Genomic DNA, 18759 nt, shown 5'->3' with positions numbered 1-18759 from the left:
CCCAGTGATTCGTGGTGTCACAAGGTGACAGCAGAAGAAGGAATTGAACAAGAAAGCTTCTATCTCCACTCCGCAGCACTGATTTTTGAGAATCCCACCAAAGAAGGGAGGAATCCAGCTGGGAGAGGTGATGGGATGTTGTCACCTGGCCAAAGGCTTATGGGATCTTCAGATGGAGTCACTTGTGTATGGAGAAAGCAGAGCAGCAGAGACTGGCATCAGCTGGTCATAGGAGAGGTAAGTGAACTTTTTATTGCAGTTAGCATTCCAGCAGCAGATTTTGGAGGAATAATATGAAATTCTAGACTGTACAAAAATTACGAAGTTTGGCAAGATTTTGAAGCTCTCAATAGGCAAAGGGACCTTTCTTCCAGACAGGGTTGTCCAGGACATCCGAAGACTCTCAGTGCTGCACCCTGCATAATTATTAATTTAGTTACGCTGGTCTTGCAGCAGCCTAATATAAATCAGACTAAAAGGTGTCATGATTGCAGTATGGATGGTACCTGTGTTGACAATCCCTTCCATGGGAGATGGCTGCATGCCCACGATAAAATAAGCAAACAATCAGGCAACACATGTGGGACACTTCTCTCCCACTCTGCAAATCTCCAGTCATTAGGGGTAACTGCTTCTCTCTGGGCTCCTCCAGTGAACTCATCCGCACTTGGAATCACACAAAAGCCATCTAAAATCATACCAAAATCTAAATAAATCAGCATCAGAAAATCTGCTGCAGGCATTCAGTCCTTAAAGGACGTGACCATTTTAACACCTGTCAGGGTCATAGCATAGAGCTGAGGAAATAGCCCCGGACAGCTCTGCATTCCCAGGAGAATAAAACCAGAAGACACACAAAGTCACCCAGCAGGCAGTGGGAACAGGAGCAATGGCAGCATTACTTAACTATGTGCAATTTGCTCTCCCTATCTTGATTTAAATTACACTGCCAGAAGAGACTGACAATGTCTGGAATCAAATTGCTTAGAAAAGTGCCTCTTCAGAGAGAGAGAAAAAAATGCCCAAATAACTCGAGTGCAAATGGTCTTGCAAAATGCCTATTGTGATTGGGGACAGCAGGACCTGGGGATCGTGTTCATTAGGATAATGCTCATGTAATTGTGCTGGGCCAAACCCCCATGAAATGGGGGGGTTGCACCCCTGATATTCCTACAGCGAACACATTAACTTGGTCTCCTCTCAAGAGGGGAAGGAGGCACCATTAAATAAGAGTCTCTTGCTCTGTTCCTGCTTTCTTCACTTCTTCAGGTCAGCCTGGTCTCTGGGGACCATCTTCAGGACAATGGGCTTCTTTGGCTGCATGAAACCTTTCGAGTCCAGGACCAGTGGGATCTTCAGCAGGAGGAAAAAACAACAAAACAGCCATATCAGCTGGGAGAAAGGACAGACAGGATAACAGGAGCCCTACAGCTCACACACATCCCAGCTACCACTTGTTTTCAATGCATTTCCCAACTCACAGGTGTACCTACAGCAGGAGCATCACTATTGCTCATGCAAAGCAGCTACCAGCTGGTGTTTAACAGCCCTCAGCTCTTGGATAAACTGGTTGGTGAGTTCGGGCTCTCATGTGGCGAGGTACGAAGAGCTCGCTGCACTGATCAACAGGCTGCACATGGAGGGAAGAGCAGCCAAATCCCACCCAGGGAGCTGCAGCTAAATGGGGGCATGCAGTGCCATTTTGTTTAATGCAGAAGTGTGTTAGTGCTAAGGGCAGCTAAACCATAATGGGAGCTGGAGGAGCAATAAGCTCTCTAGGAAGAGCAAAACTAAAATCGCTGCTCAGAGCGAGTTCCAAAGCAAAAGCATCCCCACGTGAAAAGGTTTCCATGGGGTAGGCTGGGAATCTCATTAGAAGCAATGTTTAAAGCTGGTGTTGGAGGGAGTCTTCTTTCGGGAGGAAAGTGTTTTAAGTCTCCCCCACCAATGGATGGTGCTCATATCCCAGCTCCTCCTCTCCCCCTCAGGACAAGGGTGACACACCCAGCCCAACAGGCCACATTCAGACCCCATATCCCAGTAAGCTTTGTTTCAGAAAATTTAAGCAGTATGGCTTGGAGCCCAATGTGCCATCAGTGAAGCAGTGAGAAGAGGCTGCAGCTTCCATACACATGTTCCAAAGGGATGATCCAGCATGAAGTTTTCCCTCCCACTCTGATCTGATGTACATGACACCTTCTGTAGAAAAAAGGGCTGAAAGAACTCCATAAACCTATGGGCACCAATAATACAATACATATTTAACTTGTCTCCTTTTAATTAAAGGCAGTTATAAAAAGAATCAATTTTATGGATTGCAGAGGACTAGAAAAATGTCATTAGACTTGGGGGAGGGTGGATAGGTCACTGCATTGTTAATGGACTATTACAGTCTTTCACCTCCAGGTTACTAGTTGAGCTGCAATCTGAATCTGCAGAGATTCCAGCTGAGCACCCGAGCCAAGTAATAATTTAATAAGGATTTTTCTGTTTCTTACAACAAACGTCCTTTGAGTGACTTGTTGCCCCCTCTGCTCTGATTTCCCAAGCTCTCCTCACCAACAGGATGTAATAATGGCCCAGCCTCTCGCAGCAGTGATTGCAGGGAGCTGGGTTGGGCTGAAAACACCGTAGTGCTGCCTGCCTGAGGCACAGGGAGCTGCCGTCCCCTCAGCAGGGCTGGACTGACAGATCATTTCCAACAACTCCTGCACTTATTTCACGTCAAGCACTCCCACCCTGCCAGGCCCATCCCATCAGTACTGTATGCAGCATTCACGGGGCAAAAACCAAATGCTGGGCAAAACCAAAGCCTGGTGGGATCCTGCTTAGTCTAAAAGAGGGAGAGGGTCACCAATTCAAACTTAACCCAGATTGTGTTTGTTTGAAAATTGCTACCCTTAAGGGACTGCCCTGGCCTGTAAGAGATGAATTTTGGTGTCTGGGATGTCCCACAGAGAACAGCCATGTTTGTGTTGCAAAGCACAGCTTTGGCTTGAGCTGGGGGATATTCTTTTCTTGCTCTCTGGAGCAGGGTCTTCCTAAGCTGGGTCAAACAGACTGACAGTGCACTGTGGGGGAGAGAGCATCCCACAATTTAGGTGAACCCAAAGATAGGCACAGGACTTCAGGGATTTCAGCCTAAACATCCCACCAAAATTAAATATGCTTCTCTAGAGAATTAAAAAAAGCCTCAGTAAATTGCGGCGAACCCCTTAAAATTAACTGAGATTTAAACAGTTATTCCCATGTAACAGTAGGACCATCTCAGTGGGAGTAAGGGAAGATAACGAGACACACCACCCCACATCCTCACCGGTGTGTCTTTGCAGGTTCTGAAGGAGAAGTTCTGCAACAGGACGACCACAGCCACTTTCACAGTGAGGAGAGCAAACCTCATCCCTATGCAGTTCCTGGGGCCAGCCCCAAATGGCAGGAAGGTGTAGGGGTCAATACCATCTTTGTTCTCTTTACTGAACCTGATTACAACCAAAAAAACCAAGTTAGCAAGAGCTACTGTTCCAGGATGTGTCAGCTTCCAAATCTGAAGTGATGAGGGGTCTGGGAAGGCAAAAGCTTTTTGTGCTTCTGTGCATATAAGAAGAATCCAGCTAAGTTCTTTATTTCTGTCTCAACAGATACCTTATGCCTCTGCTTTTATCCTACTGCTCGGATTTGGTTGTGCAAATCCAGGTGCTTTGAGTGACCTGGGAATACTGAAATACACTAATGGATTTTGTAACTACTCTTTTCTCAAAACTCTCTCTCAGCTCTCAAACGGAACCCAGATTTCAAACCCTAAACCACAGAGGTCTACAGCTCCACAGCTTCCCTGTAGATCAAAGGACCGAGTGAACACAAAGATGTTCTCCCCCTGCGTGACTAAAGGCAGGGCTGCTTTTGAGACATGTCAGCCCCACTCCTTTCCTCATCATGAAAAACAGGGAAGAACAATCAGCTTCACAGAGAAATTTGCCACTGAGCATTTTCAGTAATACTTCTTAGTGATCAGCTAGTTTTCATGTCAGAAAGCTTTTCATTCCCAGAGCATGAGGTCCAGGTACAAACCTCAGCCGTGCTAAGTCAGAAGTGAAGTATCTCACTACTGAGACATCAGCACATCTCTCTGACGAACTCCCAGCAAGGCAAGTGAGCCCTAAATAGTTCCTGTCCAGCTACCCATGCCCAGTTTGACAACTGGAATAAGGATGTGGCTACTGGAGCAACTGGTGTAGCCTGGCCCATTGCCAGAGCACTCCCATTTGGGTGTTTCCTTCTGAATTCAACACAAGGTGACCATAGGCTCCGTAGGTGCTCCTGCTTGATACCACTGCCAAATTTTGTCCCAAAGGTCACCACACACCAGGATTAGCTTCCAGGGGTATTTCAGCTCCAGGTGCAAGAGCAGAGGTCTCGTCCTGCTCTCTCAGGACCAAGCCTCAATGTCTTGGTGGCTACCTGAAGACTACCAGGTTCATGGTATCCCAGGTCTGCCTTGGGCTATTGCCTCATTTTGCAGGGTCTGACAGAGCTCCTAAGCAAAGATTGCTTCATAACTTGAGTTAAAAATTAAGTTTTATTTCCTACCCATCTTTGCCCTTCCACTGCTGATTTGCAGGGCATTGTGCCAGTCACCCTATGGCTCTTGCTTTAATATCTGGCCATAAACCCCTCAGTGTTACAGCTGCTGGGAGCTGCTCTCACTGTTGCTCCCTTCAATGCAGTTAATTAAATTCCATGCACAGTTTATGGATGTAGATCATAAAACTCCCCTCACGGTAATGCTGGGACTAGATGTCAGACAATGATAAATGCCTAATTTAAATGTTATAATCACGCATTCCCCACTTTTGCTGCCATTCCTGCTCCCAGGGCTGAGGTGGAGCATGCAGCTATTCCCACCACAAGGCCCTCACCTCTCAGGCCTGAATTCGTCCGGCTCTGGCCAATACTGCGGGTCCCGGTGCAGCACGAAGGCTGGGATCAAGACCACCATTCCCTCTGGAATAGTCACACCATTGAGCTCCACAGTCTTCTTGCAGACCCTCTCAATCCGGCCCCCGGCGGGGTAGAGCTGGATGGATTCATTCACCACCATATCCAGGTACTCCATCTGAGTGATGGCGCTGTACGTGGGAGTGGCCTGGGAGAGGAATGGGGGGCTGAGAACACGGCACTGTAACTCCCACCCCCACAGCCACCCCCCCAGCGCTTCCAGGGAAGGGGGAGTCTCAGGGCCAGCACCTCTGCCACTCTGTTTCCAACCTGGGTTTGCAAGGCACAGGTGGGAACAACCCCAGCATCCTCTCACCCTCCTTTACCTTGTTAGGCAGGTGCGCATCCACCTCGTCCTGGAGTCGCTGCTGCACGTCAGGGTGGATGGCCAGGTTGTAGGCTATGTAGCTGAGGGTGGAGCTGGTGGTCTCATAACCAGCAAAGACAAAGATAAGAGCCTGGGCCAGAACCTCCTCATCACTTAATGCTGAAAAAAGGCATAGAGGAACATACAAGAAGCTGAAAACTACAGTAATCAACCCTCGTGAATTCAGGATCCCAGTCACCAGTCTAAGTAACGCTACTCCTAGCTACGTAACAGTTGGTAAAGGAAACATCCAGCTTTCCCTCTGGTACCACAAAGGGGTTCAGGATGCAGTGCAGGGTGTCCAACAAATACCCTGTCCTGGCACCTCAAAAGTTTAGAAGCATCCTGCCTTGACTGAGGTTGATGGATTGGGACTGTGCCTTGGCTGAGCCATTATTTTCTTAGTTTACCTAGGATTGGGAACAGAGATGAGCCCACAGGTGAGCAAGGTACACAAAGAATATGTGCTTTGTGTGCTTTTTGATATACAGCCAACATTGCTGGCCTTCAGAGGCCAAAAAAAAGAAATGGGGGTAAGGAGACACTCACTCTTTGCTCTTTGTTGCACAAACACACCTCAGGATTTATCCCAGGAAATGGGACACAATAAAAATATGGCTGATCTGTGATAAACATCACTACAGCCCCACTACTGAGATCTTGAATCTTTCATGGGATTAACGACTAAAATCCTCTCCCTGCTTCCCTCTTAAATGGCTAAGGAACTACTGCTTTCTGCTGAGAGGAGAGCACATCTCAAGACACACTTTTGTCCAAGCTGGTCTCCGCAGACTTGGAGCCATCACGTGAGTTCTGTGATTCAATCATGAGCTGAAGGAAATCCACCCGGTCCTGGGGAGAAACAGAGGCAGAGAAGATGTGGGTGAGGAGGAAGCAAACCTTGTCCAGCACAAGTCCCTTGCTGAGACACCTGCTCACCACTCACAGCTCATGGCTTCAGCGCATGATGAGGTCTGGACTACAGACCCTCTATGAACACAGATGTTTTCTCCACTTGGACACAAAAGCAGGGCGTGGTTCTAGCCTTTCTCAGGTTTGGTGGGGTTGGGGAGCAGGTGACACACCACAGCTTCTGAAGATGCCACCAGGTCCCTCCTGCACTCAGGACTTCTCCTGAAGAGGACACCTAGGCTGGACTCACCGTGCTGCTGCCCTTTCCCCCGTTCCTTCTTTAGTTTTGTGAAGACATTCTTGAAGAAGTCCATGACGTCTGAGGGTAACAGAGTCACCTTCATCTTTTCCAGCACAGGGATAACAAAGGGGAACAACACTAGAAGGAAAGAAGAGACCAACATACTTGAGCTCAAAGGGGCCCTGAGAAAGTCAGAACTGGCACAAAGCATAGAAAGGAGCAGTACATCTGGACCCTGATGTTGCCTTTTTGATGTTGCCCTGACCCTTTTTGTTGCCTCCATCTTTTTTTACCTAACCATGGCTGGGATGCAATAGCACTAGAGAATCTCCTCCATGTTACCTTATGACCACAATACAACAATAAGTGCAGATCTCTGTGATAGAGCAGCTCTCCAGCATCTCTGCAAACAGGGTCTCTGCTCATAGCAGGATGCTGCTAAGACCCATAGAGGCTGTACAAATCCTGGCTGTGGCTTCCCTGGGGAAATATTTCTGCAGATCTGAGACTGTAAATCCAATCCTGTAAAGTGCTAAGCATCTCCCATATGGCAAAAAGGACTCAAAGACATAAGGGAGCTACCAGAAAATGCAGCACCTTTGACATCGATTCAGGGCTGTATGAGATGTGGTTTGTCATACCTATGAGTAAAAACACAGGACTTAGGAAACTGAATTGGAGAAATTTCTTAATGTTGGTGACAAAGGGGTCATTGGGGTTGTTCATGCAGGCAACACTGACACTGAAAGAAGTGCTGGTCACCACATCCATGCTGTAAGCTCCAAAAATGCTGAGTAGAGAAGAAGAGAGAGTGAATGAGATGAACCCAACCACAGCAGTAAATAAGAGCCCATCTAGGAACAATCCTTGTGATAGGGAATCTCTCTTAAAGCAGTAGCCACCATTGTATTTACTGAAGTTTCCCCAGCTGCATTCATTTCCCCAATTTTTCTCTGCTTCAAAAACCTAAGCTGTAGTTGGAAAGCACTGAACTGCAGACCAGGGTAACAAAGACTATATTCTGATTTTCATCTGTAAAAGAGATTGCAAAAATTACATCCAAAAATACCACATCTTGTGCAGCTTCTGGAAAAATTCTGGAAAATGCTTCCTTTCTCAAAATGCATCCCCAGTAAAATGAAATGGGGAACAGGGCACAGCTCTCCCATCTGAGCAAAGCAGAGCACATCAAGCCCACTGCTGAGGAACATGCCATGCCCATGACTGCTCTGGAGTTTCCTTCCATAGCTGACGAGGGCTCCATGCTGCAGTGCAGAAAAGGCTCTCCAGAACAGGCTCCTCCCCACACTGAATACAAACCCTTTGCTGTCAGCCTCACACAGTTACTCACTCCTTCGCAGCCACAAACTCATCATTAGCCACTTTCTTCTCAGTGTTTTTCACTAGTTTTTCACCATAGTGATTAATGATAGGGAACATCTGAAATGCAAACCAAAGCAGAAAGCACTATTGACTCTTTCCCTGACACCAAACAAGGCTGGGCCACACTGCCATCTGCCACTTGCCATGTACGGCTTGTGGGGGGAAGTGCAAGCAAGGGGAAACTCATTTCCAGGCCTCGGACGTCGCTTTCTCTCATCTTAACAACCTGCCCAGAGAGCTCATCTGACTAGCACTGAGCAAGGCTCTCCTCCAAAAATCCACACACAGCTCCCATTCCAGCTAAGCATCCACTCCAGCTGGGAGTGAACATGGCTCCTGGGCACATAGAAAATGGACAACCATGGCCTGAGTGATGTGTTTAACAGGATGAACATACAGGCCATAGTGCCAACAGCCCCAGCTTGCAATACTTGTGTGCTGTTTCATCCCCCACCCCTTCTCCTGACTCCCTCCCTGGGATGGCAGACAGACACTGTATTGCTGAACGGTACCAACAATGCAGGTGTTCATGGATGTGGTCCTGCCAAACAGGGCAACTTCCCCATTTGAGGGGAAGGTCTGCACTCAGAAACAGCTCAGTTCTCTCTCCAGCTACTGATGCAAAGTACCAGTGGCCTGAGCTTTACCTCCTTCAGCTTCCCACTGGTGAAGGTTGGAGACAGCACTGTACGAATCCTTTTCCACTGCTCATCTGCAGCCACATTGAGGGCCGACTCCAGGATCCCGTTCAGACCAAAGTTCTGCACAGGAGAACAGGAGACAGGAGAATGTTTACAGCCCACTTCCACATGACAGAAATGCAAAGAAAAGCCTTCCATGGAGTGTTGACTCAGCCCCTGAAGTCATGCCAGCTCTACCTCAACCAGTAAACAGAAATGGAAACAAAAGTCTAAGAGTCATAAATGACATCAGCCCTAGGGCACAACCAGGCTGATGGCCCAATGTCCCAGCCAGAGTGGTCCCTACACGTCTCTAGCAGAGTTTTGATGTTGGTACCATCAATAAACTGGGGCACATCAGAGAGCAAGTACTTGCTGAAAGGCTCAGAGGAGAACAGAAAACAAGAAGAAACTCCTTTCTTGCTGCATGTACTCTGTACTGGACAGCAAAGCATGGGACTAGGCACCTACCCGGCGATTAGTAAAAATGTTGTAGCACTCTTTCACCAGGATGTTTTTGATGAGGATGGGGTCCAAAACAGCCAGCACGGGCTGCCTGCCATCATAAATCCTATGCCAAGAGAAACCCACAGTCAGTTCATCCTTCATGGTCAGCTGGAGCAAAAGCAGCCTGCTCCGTCCATGGCCAGAGCCATGGCACAACTGGTTCAGGCCACCTGAGTCGACTCTGACAAAACAGCTGGAAGGATGAGGCTGAAACTTATTTATTATGTAGTAAAACAGGATAAAGGGGAAAGAAAGTGACAAACATGGGCAGCATGAGCATTTCTAGCAATTGTCTGTGGTACTGAAGAGTTGCCAAAGCTGTGTGGGTTTAGATAAAAGGCAGCTTTTTGCCATGATGTTGATGCCCTGCACGCAAGCTGTCTGAGCTGTTTCTACTACTGATGGCTGGAGACAAGAAATCCACACCAAATAACCCACCTGTGGGGGGAACAGATTTCCTGTCTGGCCTACAAGGCATTGAGAGGCGAAAAAACTCATTTGTCTCCTCCATTTTCCAATCAACAGAGACAGAAAAACTTAAAAGTCATGGTGTGGGCTAAAGGGCAGGGAGCCTTGGGCCACAGCTGAGGGAAGCTGCCATCTTCAAGAAGCTTGTGAACATTTAATCTTTAGAAAAAATGCACCAGGTTTTCATGAAGCCTCACAGGATTTTTTTGCAGAGCAATTTTGTTTTGGTTTGAGAGGCTCTCAGTAGAAACATGATAAGAGGCCCCTACACAAAAGAAGCACTGTGCAGGGAGCAGGGAGGCAGGTTGAAAGTTAGCTTGTGCCCCAGCTCTGGGAGAAGCAGGGAGCAAGATGAAAAACACCGTGGCAGCCTGCAGCTTGCTTTCTGCTCCAGACACACAGAAGAGCAGCTTCAAAGGCAGGAGGCTCAGTTTGACACCAAGCAGTGGAGGTGATTTTCAAAGCTTCTGCAAACAAATGACCCCACAAACTGGTCATCACCATCCCAGCCCCACAGCACACTGAAATCCCAGCCGGAGAGAAGCCTTGGAGAGATGGGTGGAGACTTTCCCAGTGGTGAACCTCAATTCTCCCAGGCTGTCACTGCTGGAATTACAGTGCTGAAACACATGACAGTGGCGTACCTTTTCCCATTCTATTTTGGGGCTGCAGAGCACCCCAAACTTGTAGTTTTGTTCTGCAGAAACTCACCCCCAGATTTTTCCATACTTTTCAAAGCATTTCTGATCAAATTTGTGGACTCCCTGCAAAAGAAGAAAGGAGAAATGAACAGTTTGCCAGTGAAAAGTGATCAAAGCAGGTCACAGCTGGCAGCACAGTGCATCCCACAGCCCCATTCTAAGTGGCAGAGGTTGAGGTTGGCAGGTGCATGGTCCTCTTAAGCATTACATAGATGCTTAGGGGACATTTGCATTGGAGAGAAAAAAGAGAGCAGAGATTAAAAAAAAAAAAAAAAGGCACTTTCAACTTCCACCAGCAAATCTGATCTAAAAATGTAACGAAGACAAGGTATGACAGGGTACAAAGTTTTAGTGAGCAGAGTTAGGAGGCAAAACTAGATCCCAGGGTGTCCTTTCACCTTCAGCTCAACAAGTTAAGAGCTGCTGCTGCCTTGTCCTCATATGATCTTCCTCTGCAGTTACTGAACTGGAGTGAACATGGATTTTTATTTGTTTCCATCAGGGTTTTAAATGACGTTACGTGTAAGGATGAAACTTATGGGACACGTAACACTCACTAAACCATTAGTAAGAGGCAACATGCGTGATGTAAACCCAGCAAACACAAGTAGAACACCTCTTTTATTGAAGCCAATACACTTGTTCTGCATTTGCAATCAATTACCTGGGATCAGCTACTGCCTCGTTATGTGACAAGGTTTGGTAGTTTGATATTACTTGAGTTTTATTTAAAAATCTATTTGTCTGGCCCAACAGCAAATGGTTGGATGAGGCATTGCTGAGGCTAATTCAGCCTCTTCATGTTGATGATAGAAAGGGCAAAAAAACATGCAGTTCCCAGAAAACAACAGTCTTAGGCATCTCTCCAATATTTTTTTTTTGTTGTTGTTTCTAACAGAACTTCAGCTGCTCAAGAGCAGGTAGAAACACAGGGACAAACAAAAAACTTGAACTACAAAGTAGTTTTAAAACACAGCACACCTCATTTAGGTCAGCCTGAACTTTCATGTTCTCTGTGTGTCCAGAGAGCTTCCCACCTAAAAGCATAATTTTCATCTGACTGAATCAAGGACAGAGGAGAGAGATGCCCAAAGAATGGGGCAAACAGCATCAGCCACAAGAAGGCTCTAAGGCACTACAGAGCAGCAGCTGCTGGTACTCACATGCTGGTACTCCAGGAAAGTCCCCACAAACGGCAGAGGCCTTGGGCCAGGAATGCCCAGCTTCTTGAAGGTCCGGTAGGGCCATATCCCATAGCTGCCAAGCAAAGAGCATGTGAGAAGCACTTATGCAATGAAAACACAAGATACTTCTTCCTGAAGCACGGGAACTGCTTAAATAACTGATTCCTGTCACATTTCACAGAGAAAGCTGAAATTATGGACAGCAGCAGCCCTGCTGAGGATACTCTTTGCAGTAAATGCAGGATCACCTGGGGTATGTTTTGATGGAAGACAAGGGCTGAAAGGAGCTGCAGCCCAGCCTAGGCAAACCAGCGTACATGGGCACCTCAGGGCTTTATTCAGGGCCTCATTTAGCCGCCCAGATCAGACTGCCGTGCCTCGGAGCGACTGAGTTCTGAAGCTGAGGCTTGCCCTTGTGTTAGTCTTTGCCAAGACCTCCTGCGATGCTCAGGTGGCCGCGCTACAGCGGCACGGCAGGGACATAAATTACCACAGCAAAATTAAGTTTTTGCCTGCATAGCTCATTACAGTTCCCCTGAGCCACATAAGCCTAAGTTTTGCCAACAGAACTACTTAATCGGGGGGTTCTGCTGGCAGCAGCTCCGGCATCACCCTGCGCTGCTCCCAGCTCGCACAGTCCAAGGACGCCACGGGCGCTGCTGTCTTTAAACACCCGGAAGTTACTCCTTCTTGGGAAAAGTTTAAAAAAAAATAATAATCAAGGATTCCCTATAATTCACCCCGTCCAGCCCAGCTCGCTCCTTCCCGCTGGCAGCGGGGCCGCGCTGCCCCCCTGAGCAGCCCTCGCTGTGCCCTGAGGGCAGCGCTAATTCACTCGAACCTCGCCGGCACCGGGCTCTCCTCCTGCCCGGTCCCCCAGGGGACCGGCCTCTACTTACAGGGCCACGAGGCACAGGAAGGCGATGAGGAGCAGCCAGGTGACGGGAGACAAGCTAGGCAGGAGCTGCATGGTGCCCGCTGTCCGCCCGCTCCTGCCGCCGCCGCTGCCCGGCCCAGGCTCTGCCCGCCATCACATGCGGGAGGCGGCGCTTCCCCGCCCGCTCGGAGCCTCAGGGCCGGGCCCCGGGCGCGTCCCCCCGGACCGGGGTGTCGGTCCCCGCTCCCCCTGGGGCAAGAAATCGCTGAGAGGGCGGTTTGCTCAAACGGAGCAAAGGGCGGCAGCGCCCCGAGCTCCTCGCGCTGCCTGTGGAGGGACAAGGAGCTGCTCCTGCGTCCCGTCTGTTCCAGCTCCGGGGGCTGTCTGTGTCTGCACCTTCCCCTGTGCCTCCTCTCTCACCTCCATGTATCATGTCCTGTAGCTCCTGTTTAGGGTCCAGGAGGACGCAGACCTGCACCCAACACCTGCCCAGGCTGAAAGGGGCTCGTTGCCCTCAGGCAGATCCTTTGCAAGATACAGTCCTGTATCTATGTGGCAGCATAACTTGTAGTCGCGCCTGTGCCGGCGGAGGCTCTGCCTGATGTCCCGCTGCTGGGAGCGGTGCCTTCGGTGCCCTGCCACCCCCAGGGAGCCACCAGGGCAGGGCAGGAGGTGCTGAGGGCCGGGCGGTGCGCGGGCACAGCGCCAGCACTCCCTAGCCGTGTCACCTGGGGATGGATTCCCACATCCCCATCCGTCCTCGCCGCACTCAGGGTGCACAAAATGATGCTATTTGGCTTTAGGCAGCTCAGTTTCCCCCTCAGACACAGACACGGGACTGGCTGCTTTCTGTCAGCGAAATGGGAAATGCATTACGTGTATGGAGACACATTGGGGCCTCTGGCCAGTTTAGTTCCAGCATATGCAAACATCTCGTGCTGCTGGGCAGGTATGGGGATGGGTCAGCACATGGTGTCCTTCGTTCCCATCACACTGGGAAGGGCCACAAATCTCTTCCTCTGTTCAGTCCAGGACTGTCCCCTTCTCCGTGTTCCCTGAACGCACCACTAGAGCCACATGGACCCAGCTAAGGACCCTCCATGCACATCACACTCACCTGCATCAGACATTACTCTCCTGCCTTTGACACACTCAGCCTTAAAGAAACCCAAGTGCTTCTGCAATTACCTGCCAGTCAGATCTCACGTGGCTCTACCCACAGGCCAGCAGTGGATTTTGCCTCTGCCCAAACATTTCTTTTGTCTCATAAAACACATGCAGCATGGGCTGAGCTGCGGGTGGGTCCAGCAGTCACCTCCACACTTATGTGGAAGAGCTGAGCAGCAGCACTGCCAGTCTTGGTAGGTCAGTGTCTCAGACATCTCCAGCATTGCACAGCCTCGATGTGCTCAATGATTCACATAACCACTTGCTGACAGTAATCAATTAACCATTTTATGGAGGCACATCCCTGATTCCTGCTTCTCCAGGCTGCTCTGAAGAACTGAGCTCAAGCAGCCTGCTGTGACAAGAACTTTATTCTCCATTTTATGGGATCTGCCCCTTTTAAGACACCTTGAAGCAACTGTACTCAGGGAGTTATCCCTTCTCTTGCATCCAGAGGCTGGTTCTTCTCCTTGACAGGTCCCATACCAGAAGGACATAAAGAGCAGCAGTGAGAGGCAGGAGGAGAAACCAGGTGCTGGAGCAGTAACTCCCTGGCTGGGTAGATGCATTTCTTCTCTCGCGCAAACCCTTTGATTTTCCAATAACTTCTAACAGCTGTTGTGATTTCTCAGAGGGAAGCAGGTTTGTGGTCCAGTATTTTCTTCTCTCTCAGACAGGAACTGAAGCAAAGACAGACTTCAGAGCTGGAGAACAAGGATGCTAGCTAGCCTCCAAAATATGTAAATAAACTGTGCAAGCATTTTTGCATACAAGGAAATTGCTCATTTGTCCAAAACAAGTTTGAGTGGGAGCAATTTACTAATGTAGAGATATGGTTCAATGTGTGGCTGGTGAACCCCTGCAAACTCCTTATTCATCTGACTTTTGGTTTGGTTTTTTTGCAGGTCTCTTGAAGTGCTGTGTCTCTCCAGCTCCCCAGATTTGAGAAAATCACAGTTGATAAAATGTCCACCTCCCAGTCAAAATTGCTGTGATGACTCAGAGCTGCAGGTGGGGCCATCCTGAACACTCACTGAAAGATAATTTATACAAATTGCGTGTATTAAAGTGATGCTTTTATCCTTACACAGCCCTTTAGACCAAATGTAGGGGTAGACTCTGTACTTACTGAGACTATTTTTCTAATGTGAATATCACTGAAATGGAACCCAGGAGGGATAAAGCAGAGGGAAAGGCTCTCCAGATAATTTTTCTAGCAATATTTAAAGGGGTTTAGCATTGTTGGCAAGCAAATCACACAACAGCGCTGCAGGCTGCTGCAACATCCCACCACCTTGTCTAAGAGAATGGAAGAAGGTTGCCCAGGTTTGGGCTACGCAACTTTTGTCTGTCCAAGGCTGGTGATCCAGCAAAACATCTTGAGGTATGGAAAGGGGAGCGATGAGTGCTCCCCACTGCACTTGTGCAGCAGATGTGCTAAAACAAGTGAAAAATAGCAGCAGCAGCAGCCTGTGAGTTGACACCAATGCTTCTAATTCACCTCTTTCACAAAACTGCCACTTTCCCCCCTCTCCTCCCATTTCAGGTAATCACTTATTCATAGGAGATGTCTCCAAGAGAGCTGCTGAACCCCATTGGCAGGAGCCACATCAATGCTCATTGAAGAGTGACCTCTTCAATGTGCTGATCTATGGGCATGGTTATAAGAAGGCAGAGTGGGTTCACAGCCCTAGTGATGTTTCCTGGGTTAGAGACCTGTACCTATGAAGGACCCACAGTGGTCCAAAAGGAATGTCCTCCTCTGGGTCATGAGCACATCAGCACATCAGCCTCTCTGACATTGCCCTTCTTACTGACACCAGCACAGTGCCACTGCTTTCCCCATTAATAAAAATCCCAAGGGCTCTAAAAAGGCTTGCTGGAGCCCCAGTGATGTGCACAGTGCTATTAAAAGACTATTTATTCTTATGCCCTGGGGAGAGGAGGAGTAACTGAGTGTGACCCTCTTCCCCCACATCAGGGTGTCTCTTGATGGTCCTGGGCACCACTGAAGCCATGGCCCTGCTCTCCCACACTTGTCTTCTGGCCACCACGCGATCCCTGGCACTGCGGTGGCTCCTGGCATGTTTGCTCTTGCTGCGCCACCTCAGCAGCAATCCCAGTCCAATATTAGCTCACACATTATCTGCCACTCCTCTTTGCAGGGGCAGCGTGCTGGGCTTTTGTGCACTGGGTGCTCTTCCTGTGTTTGTGGCAGCCACCCCGGAGCAGAGCGCCCTTCTGCTGTGCCAACACCCTGCACTCCTCTGAGCCGGGAGGGAACAGGTGGCCAAGAATCTGACATATGTGGGGATCCAAAAGCTGATGGTCACCATGGCTAATACAAACAGAAGGAGACATGATGTCCGGCTGTAGTCCCTGATAAAAATGGGACAATGAACCTTAGACCAACTGGGAGAACGGTGACTGAGGAACAGAGGATGATATTAAACCTCATGCAGAACTTCAGTTTCTAAAACTCCAAGATAGACAGAGATACAAAAAATTTTAACTAGAGGGTCCTCCCTGAAGGAGAGGTGATTTTACTACTGTCTGCTTGGTGGGACTGAACGAGGCCAAGGGGAGAGAAGTCCTGCACGAATGCAGAGCACTGGTGGAAGGCCATACCCAGGAGCTGAACACTCTGCTGCATCTCAGGCTCTCTTGTTAGCTGCCGTGTTACAGACCTGAAGGTTTTCATTTCCTCCACATACTAGGGGAAAAGTTGTAACACATAGTCTTTCTAACAGACAGCAAAATGTCAGCCCCATCAATAACCAGGCTTTTATTCACTGACTGTCCCATCTTTAACAATTCCCTTCTTATTTTCCTCTCATCCCATAAACGGGATCATGAGCTGTTTATTCCTGGCTCTTCCTTACAAACCGTGCTCTCAAATGAGCCTCTTGAAAGGACTAAATGGGAAAGCACCAGATGTATGACATCCTCAAAGAGCTCCAGCAGCCAGGGAAGGACCAAGGGCTGGCACCAGCTTTTGCCTTCCCTCTCACCAAGCCCAAAACCACACAGCACTTCATGCCTGGGTATTTCTGAGACCTCTGCAGAGCAAAAAGACCACGTTGCTCCTTTCATCCAGTGATGCTGCTGAATACTCCTGAAGCGTCGACAGCTGAAACCAATCTCGCTTTCACTCCTCTATAATTTCTGAACAAGGATGGAAAATTATAAGCCACAGCCAGTGTTAAAGTACAAAACCAATTCTGGAAAGCACAGAGGGGGCAGTGCTGTGTGCACTACCCGCTCACGCTCGGACACCAGCTCCTCCAAGGACAACTTCTCCTTTGCCGGCTCACATTGTACCAGAGAAGAACTTCTCTGGCTTTTCAGACCTCCCAGCTGGTAGCTCAGTCTCACTGCATGAAGCAGCCAGAAAATGTCATTGCACCACTTGCAATGACCTTAATTTCTGCTGAGCTACTTCCAAACCAGAAGTCAAGCCAGAAAAAGACAAAAATCATGACATGACCCTGAAGCCATCATCTCTAAACACATGACATGCAGCCCTTTCTACCACCATCCCCTTACTTCCAAACCCACCCTATCTCACGAGGACACACAGTAGAAACAGTCCAGTGTTCTGGAATCTGTTTTGGAGCCAGGATCTCTGCTCAGCCAGACCCAGTGCTCAGAGCCACATGGCTGCCCAGGGGCAGAGTTTGGCCCATTGTTTCTGTCTCCAGTGCCTGGGTTCTGCATGTTTTTTTCTGGACATGTTCTGGGTATACACTCAGGGCAGGGATGAAGCTGTTTGGCTCGTGACTCATTCGGCATTGTGGACTCCCTATCAGCAGCTGCTGGATATGAGCCATCCCCAACACGTTCATTCAGGCACAGTCTTTGAGAATCCAAGCAGGTGTGGATGGAGGCTTATCACTCAACCTCACAGGATTTCTCTATTGCGGCTAAAGCCAAGCATTTAGCTGGTTGCATTAACCCTTGCTGGCGTTGTGAAATGGGCTTCATTGAAAACAAGCATCTTTCTCTCACCTTCTAATTTCTTCTGTGGTGTGGAGAAAGCTATGGATCAATGAAAGTGCCCTCATTGATCACCCTGGATGTTTTCTGCTGGACAGAGAATTGGAATACTGAATCCTTCCTCTGCCAGTCCTCCCCACAGTGGGGGGATAAAACATTTCCAAATTTCCATCAGGTTATGTGAGGTTTAATCCCAGACGATAGTCTCCCAGCAGATTAAGTCAGTCTCATAAATATGTCTGAAAATTTGCCCTCATTTATACCAAATTTCCCATAGTTCAACTTCTCTGATGACTCCCATTGCCCTGCTCCTCCCCTGCCCCCCACCTCTGGGGTGTTCATGCCGATCAGATGCGCTTGTACATACATTAAAAATAACTCAAGATTGAAAAAGTTTGCATTTACAAGTTGAGCCTTGTAGTGTTGGAATTAGACTCTAATTAGGTCAGTCATGTTCCCCAGTAGGGTAAGAATGATAGTGCTGGAAAACAGACAATTTATAAAGACCCAAAAATAACTCATCCTGCTGTTTTGTAAGATGTGTTTTCTTCGCCCTGTGCTGAGGACATTGCAGTCAAGGCCACTTGGGCACACTGATAGCAGCCACACAGACTGCTGCTTGGTCCCACAGGCAAAGCTGGCCTGTGCCTCAATTTCCTCCTACCAAATGTGGGATATTTATCCTTCCCAATTTGGCAGGGCTGTGGTGAGGTCACCTGTGTTTGTCAGGCATTTTGTCACTCCTGGCATGAGGTCCCAGGCTATATTACACAGGCTTTTTTTTCCCAACTTGCCTTTTAGCCTTATCTACACCTTCTGTGAAGTGCACAGAGGGCACAAACTCAGATTAAGGAGGCTCAGGGTAAAGAACAAGTCCGTGGCTTTGCCCCAGCTGCTTTTCTAGGGTGCGTGTCATCAGCATAAAGGGTGCACAGAACCCCTTGGAAGTTGCACAAAGCAGGGAATTACCTTTGAATGACACCGTGGGTGTTGGTCCCTTCTTCCTCTGAACACATTTTTGCCACACAACTGTGGTTTGCAGCTTCCTTGTTCCTCCACAGGCAGGTGCTGATCCTCTGATTCCACAAGACTTCACAGGTTTCAGCGCTGCTGACAAATTTGCCTTGTAAAACCTCGAAGAATGACTTCACATGTCAGCCTTGTCTGATTTAGGATTATCCTAGCTCGTTAACAAATGGTGATGAACATGCCAATTGCCTACTTAATGAAGGTTTCTACCAAGTTGGGAAGTCAGTGGCCACACCGCCTTGGCTTGGAGGG

At 48.6% G+C, this 18759-nt stretch overlaps 1 protein-coding gene across 2 annotated transcripts; it reads right to left on the bottom strand.

Moving 5' to 3' along the window:
• Positions 1-218: 218 nt before the first annotated feature.
• LOC125334455 (cytochrome P450 3A29-like) lies at positions 219-12486 on the bottom strand. Of its 2 annotated transcripts, XM_048321289.1 has the most exons (14): positions 12338-12486; positions 11418-11511; positions 10265-10317; positions 9050-9149; positions 8546-8659; positions 7867-7955; positions 7157-7305; positions 6533-6653; positions 6469-6475; positions 6130-6214; positions 5322-5482; positions 4917-5143; positions 3317-3479; positions 219-1353 (listed from the first exon to the last, which is right to left on the bottom strand). In XM_048321289.1, exons 1-14 carry the CDS (start codon positions 12406-12408, stop codon positions 1258-1260), a joined length of 1530 nt encoding a protein of 509 aa, XP_048177246.1. In that variant the 5' UTR covers positions 12409-12486; the 3' UTR covers positions 219-1257. The 2 variants fall into 2 exon arrangements, with proteins under 2 accessions (XP_048177246.1, XP_048177247.1); XM_048321290.1 differs by lacking the exon at positions 6469-6475 and having other exon boundaries at positions 6508-6653.
• Positions 12487-18759: the final 6273 nt, after the last annotated feature.

Source organism: Corvus hawaiiensis, chromosome 16 (genome assembly GCF_020740725.1).
Source record: "Corvus hawaiiensis isolate bCorHaw1 chromosome 16, bCorHaw1.pri.cur, whole genome shotgun sequence".
NCBI lineage: Eukaryota > Metazoa > Chordata > Aves > Passeriformes > Corvidae > Corvus > Corvus hawaiiensis.
The sequence above is the reverse complement of the archived record's forward strand: the minus strand, read 5'-3'. Positions and strand labels throughout refer to the sequence as shown.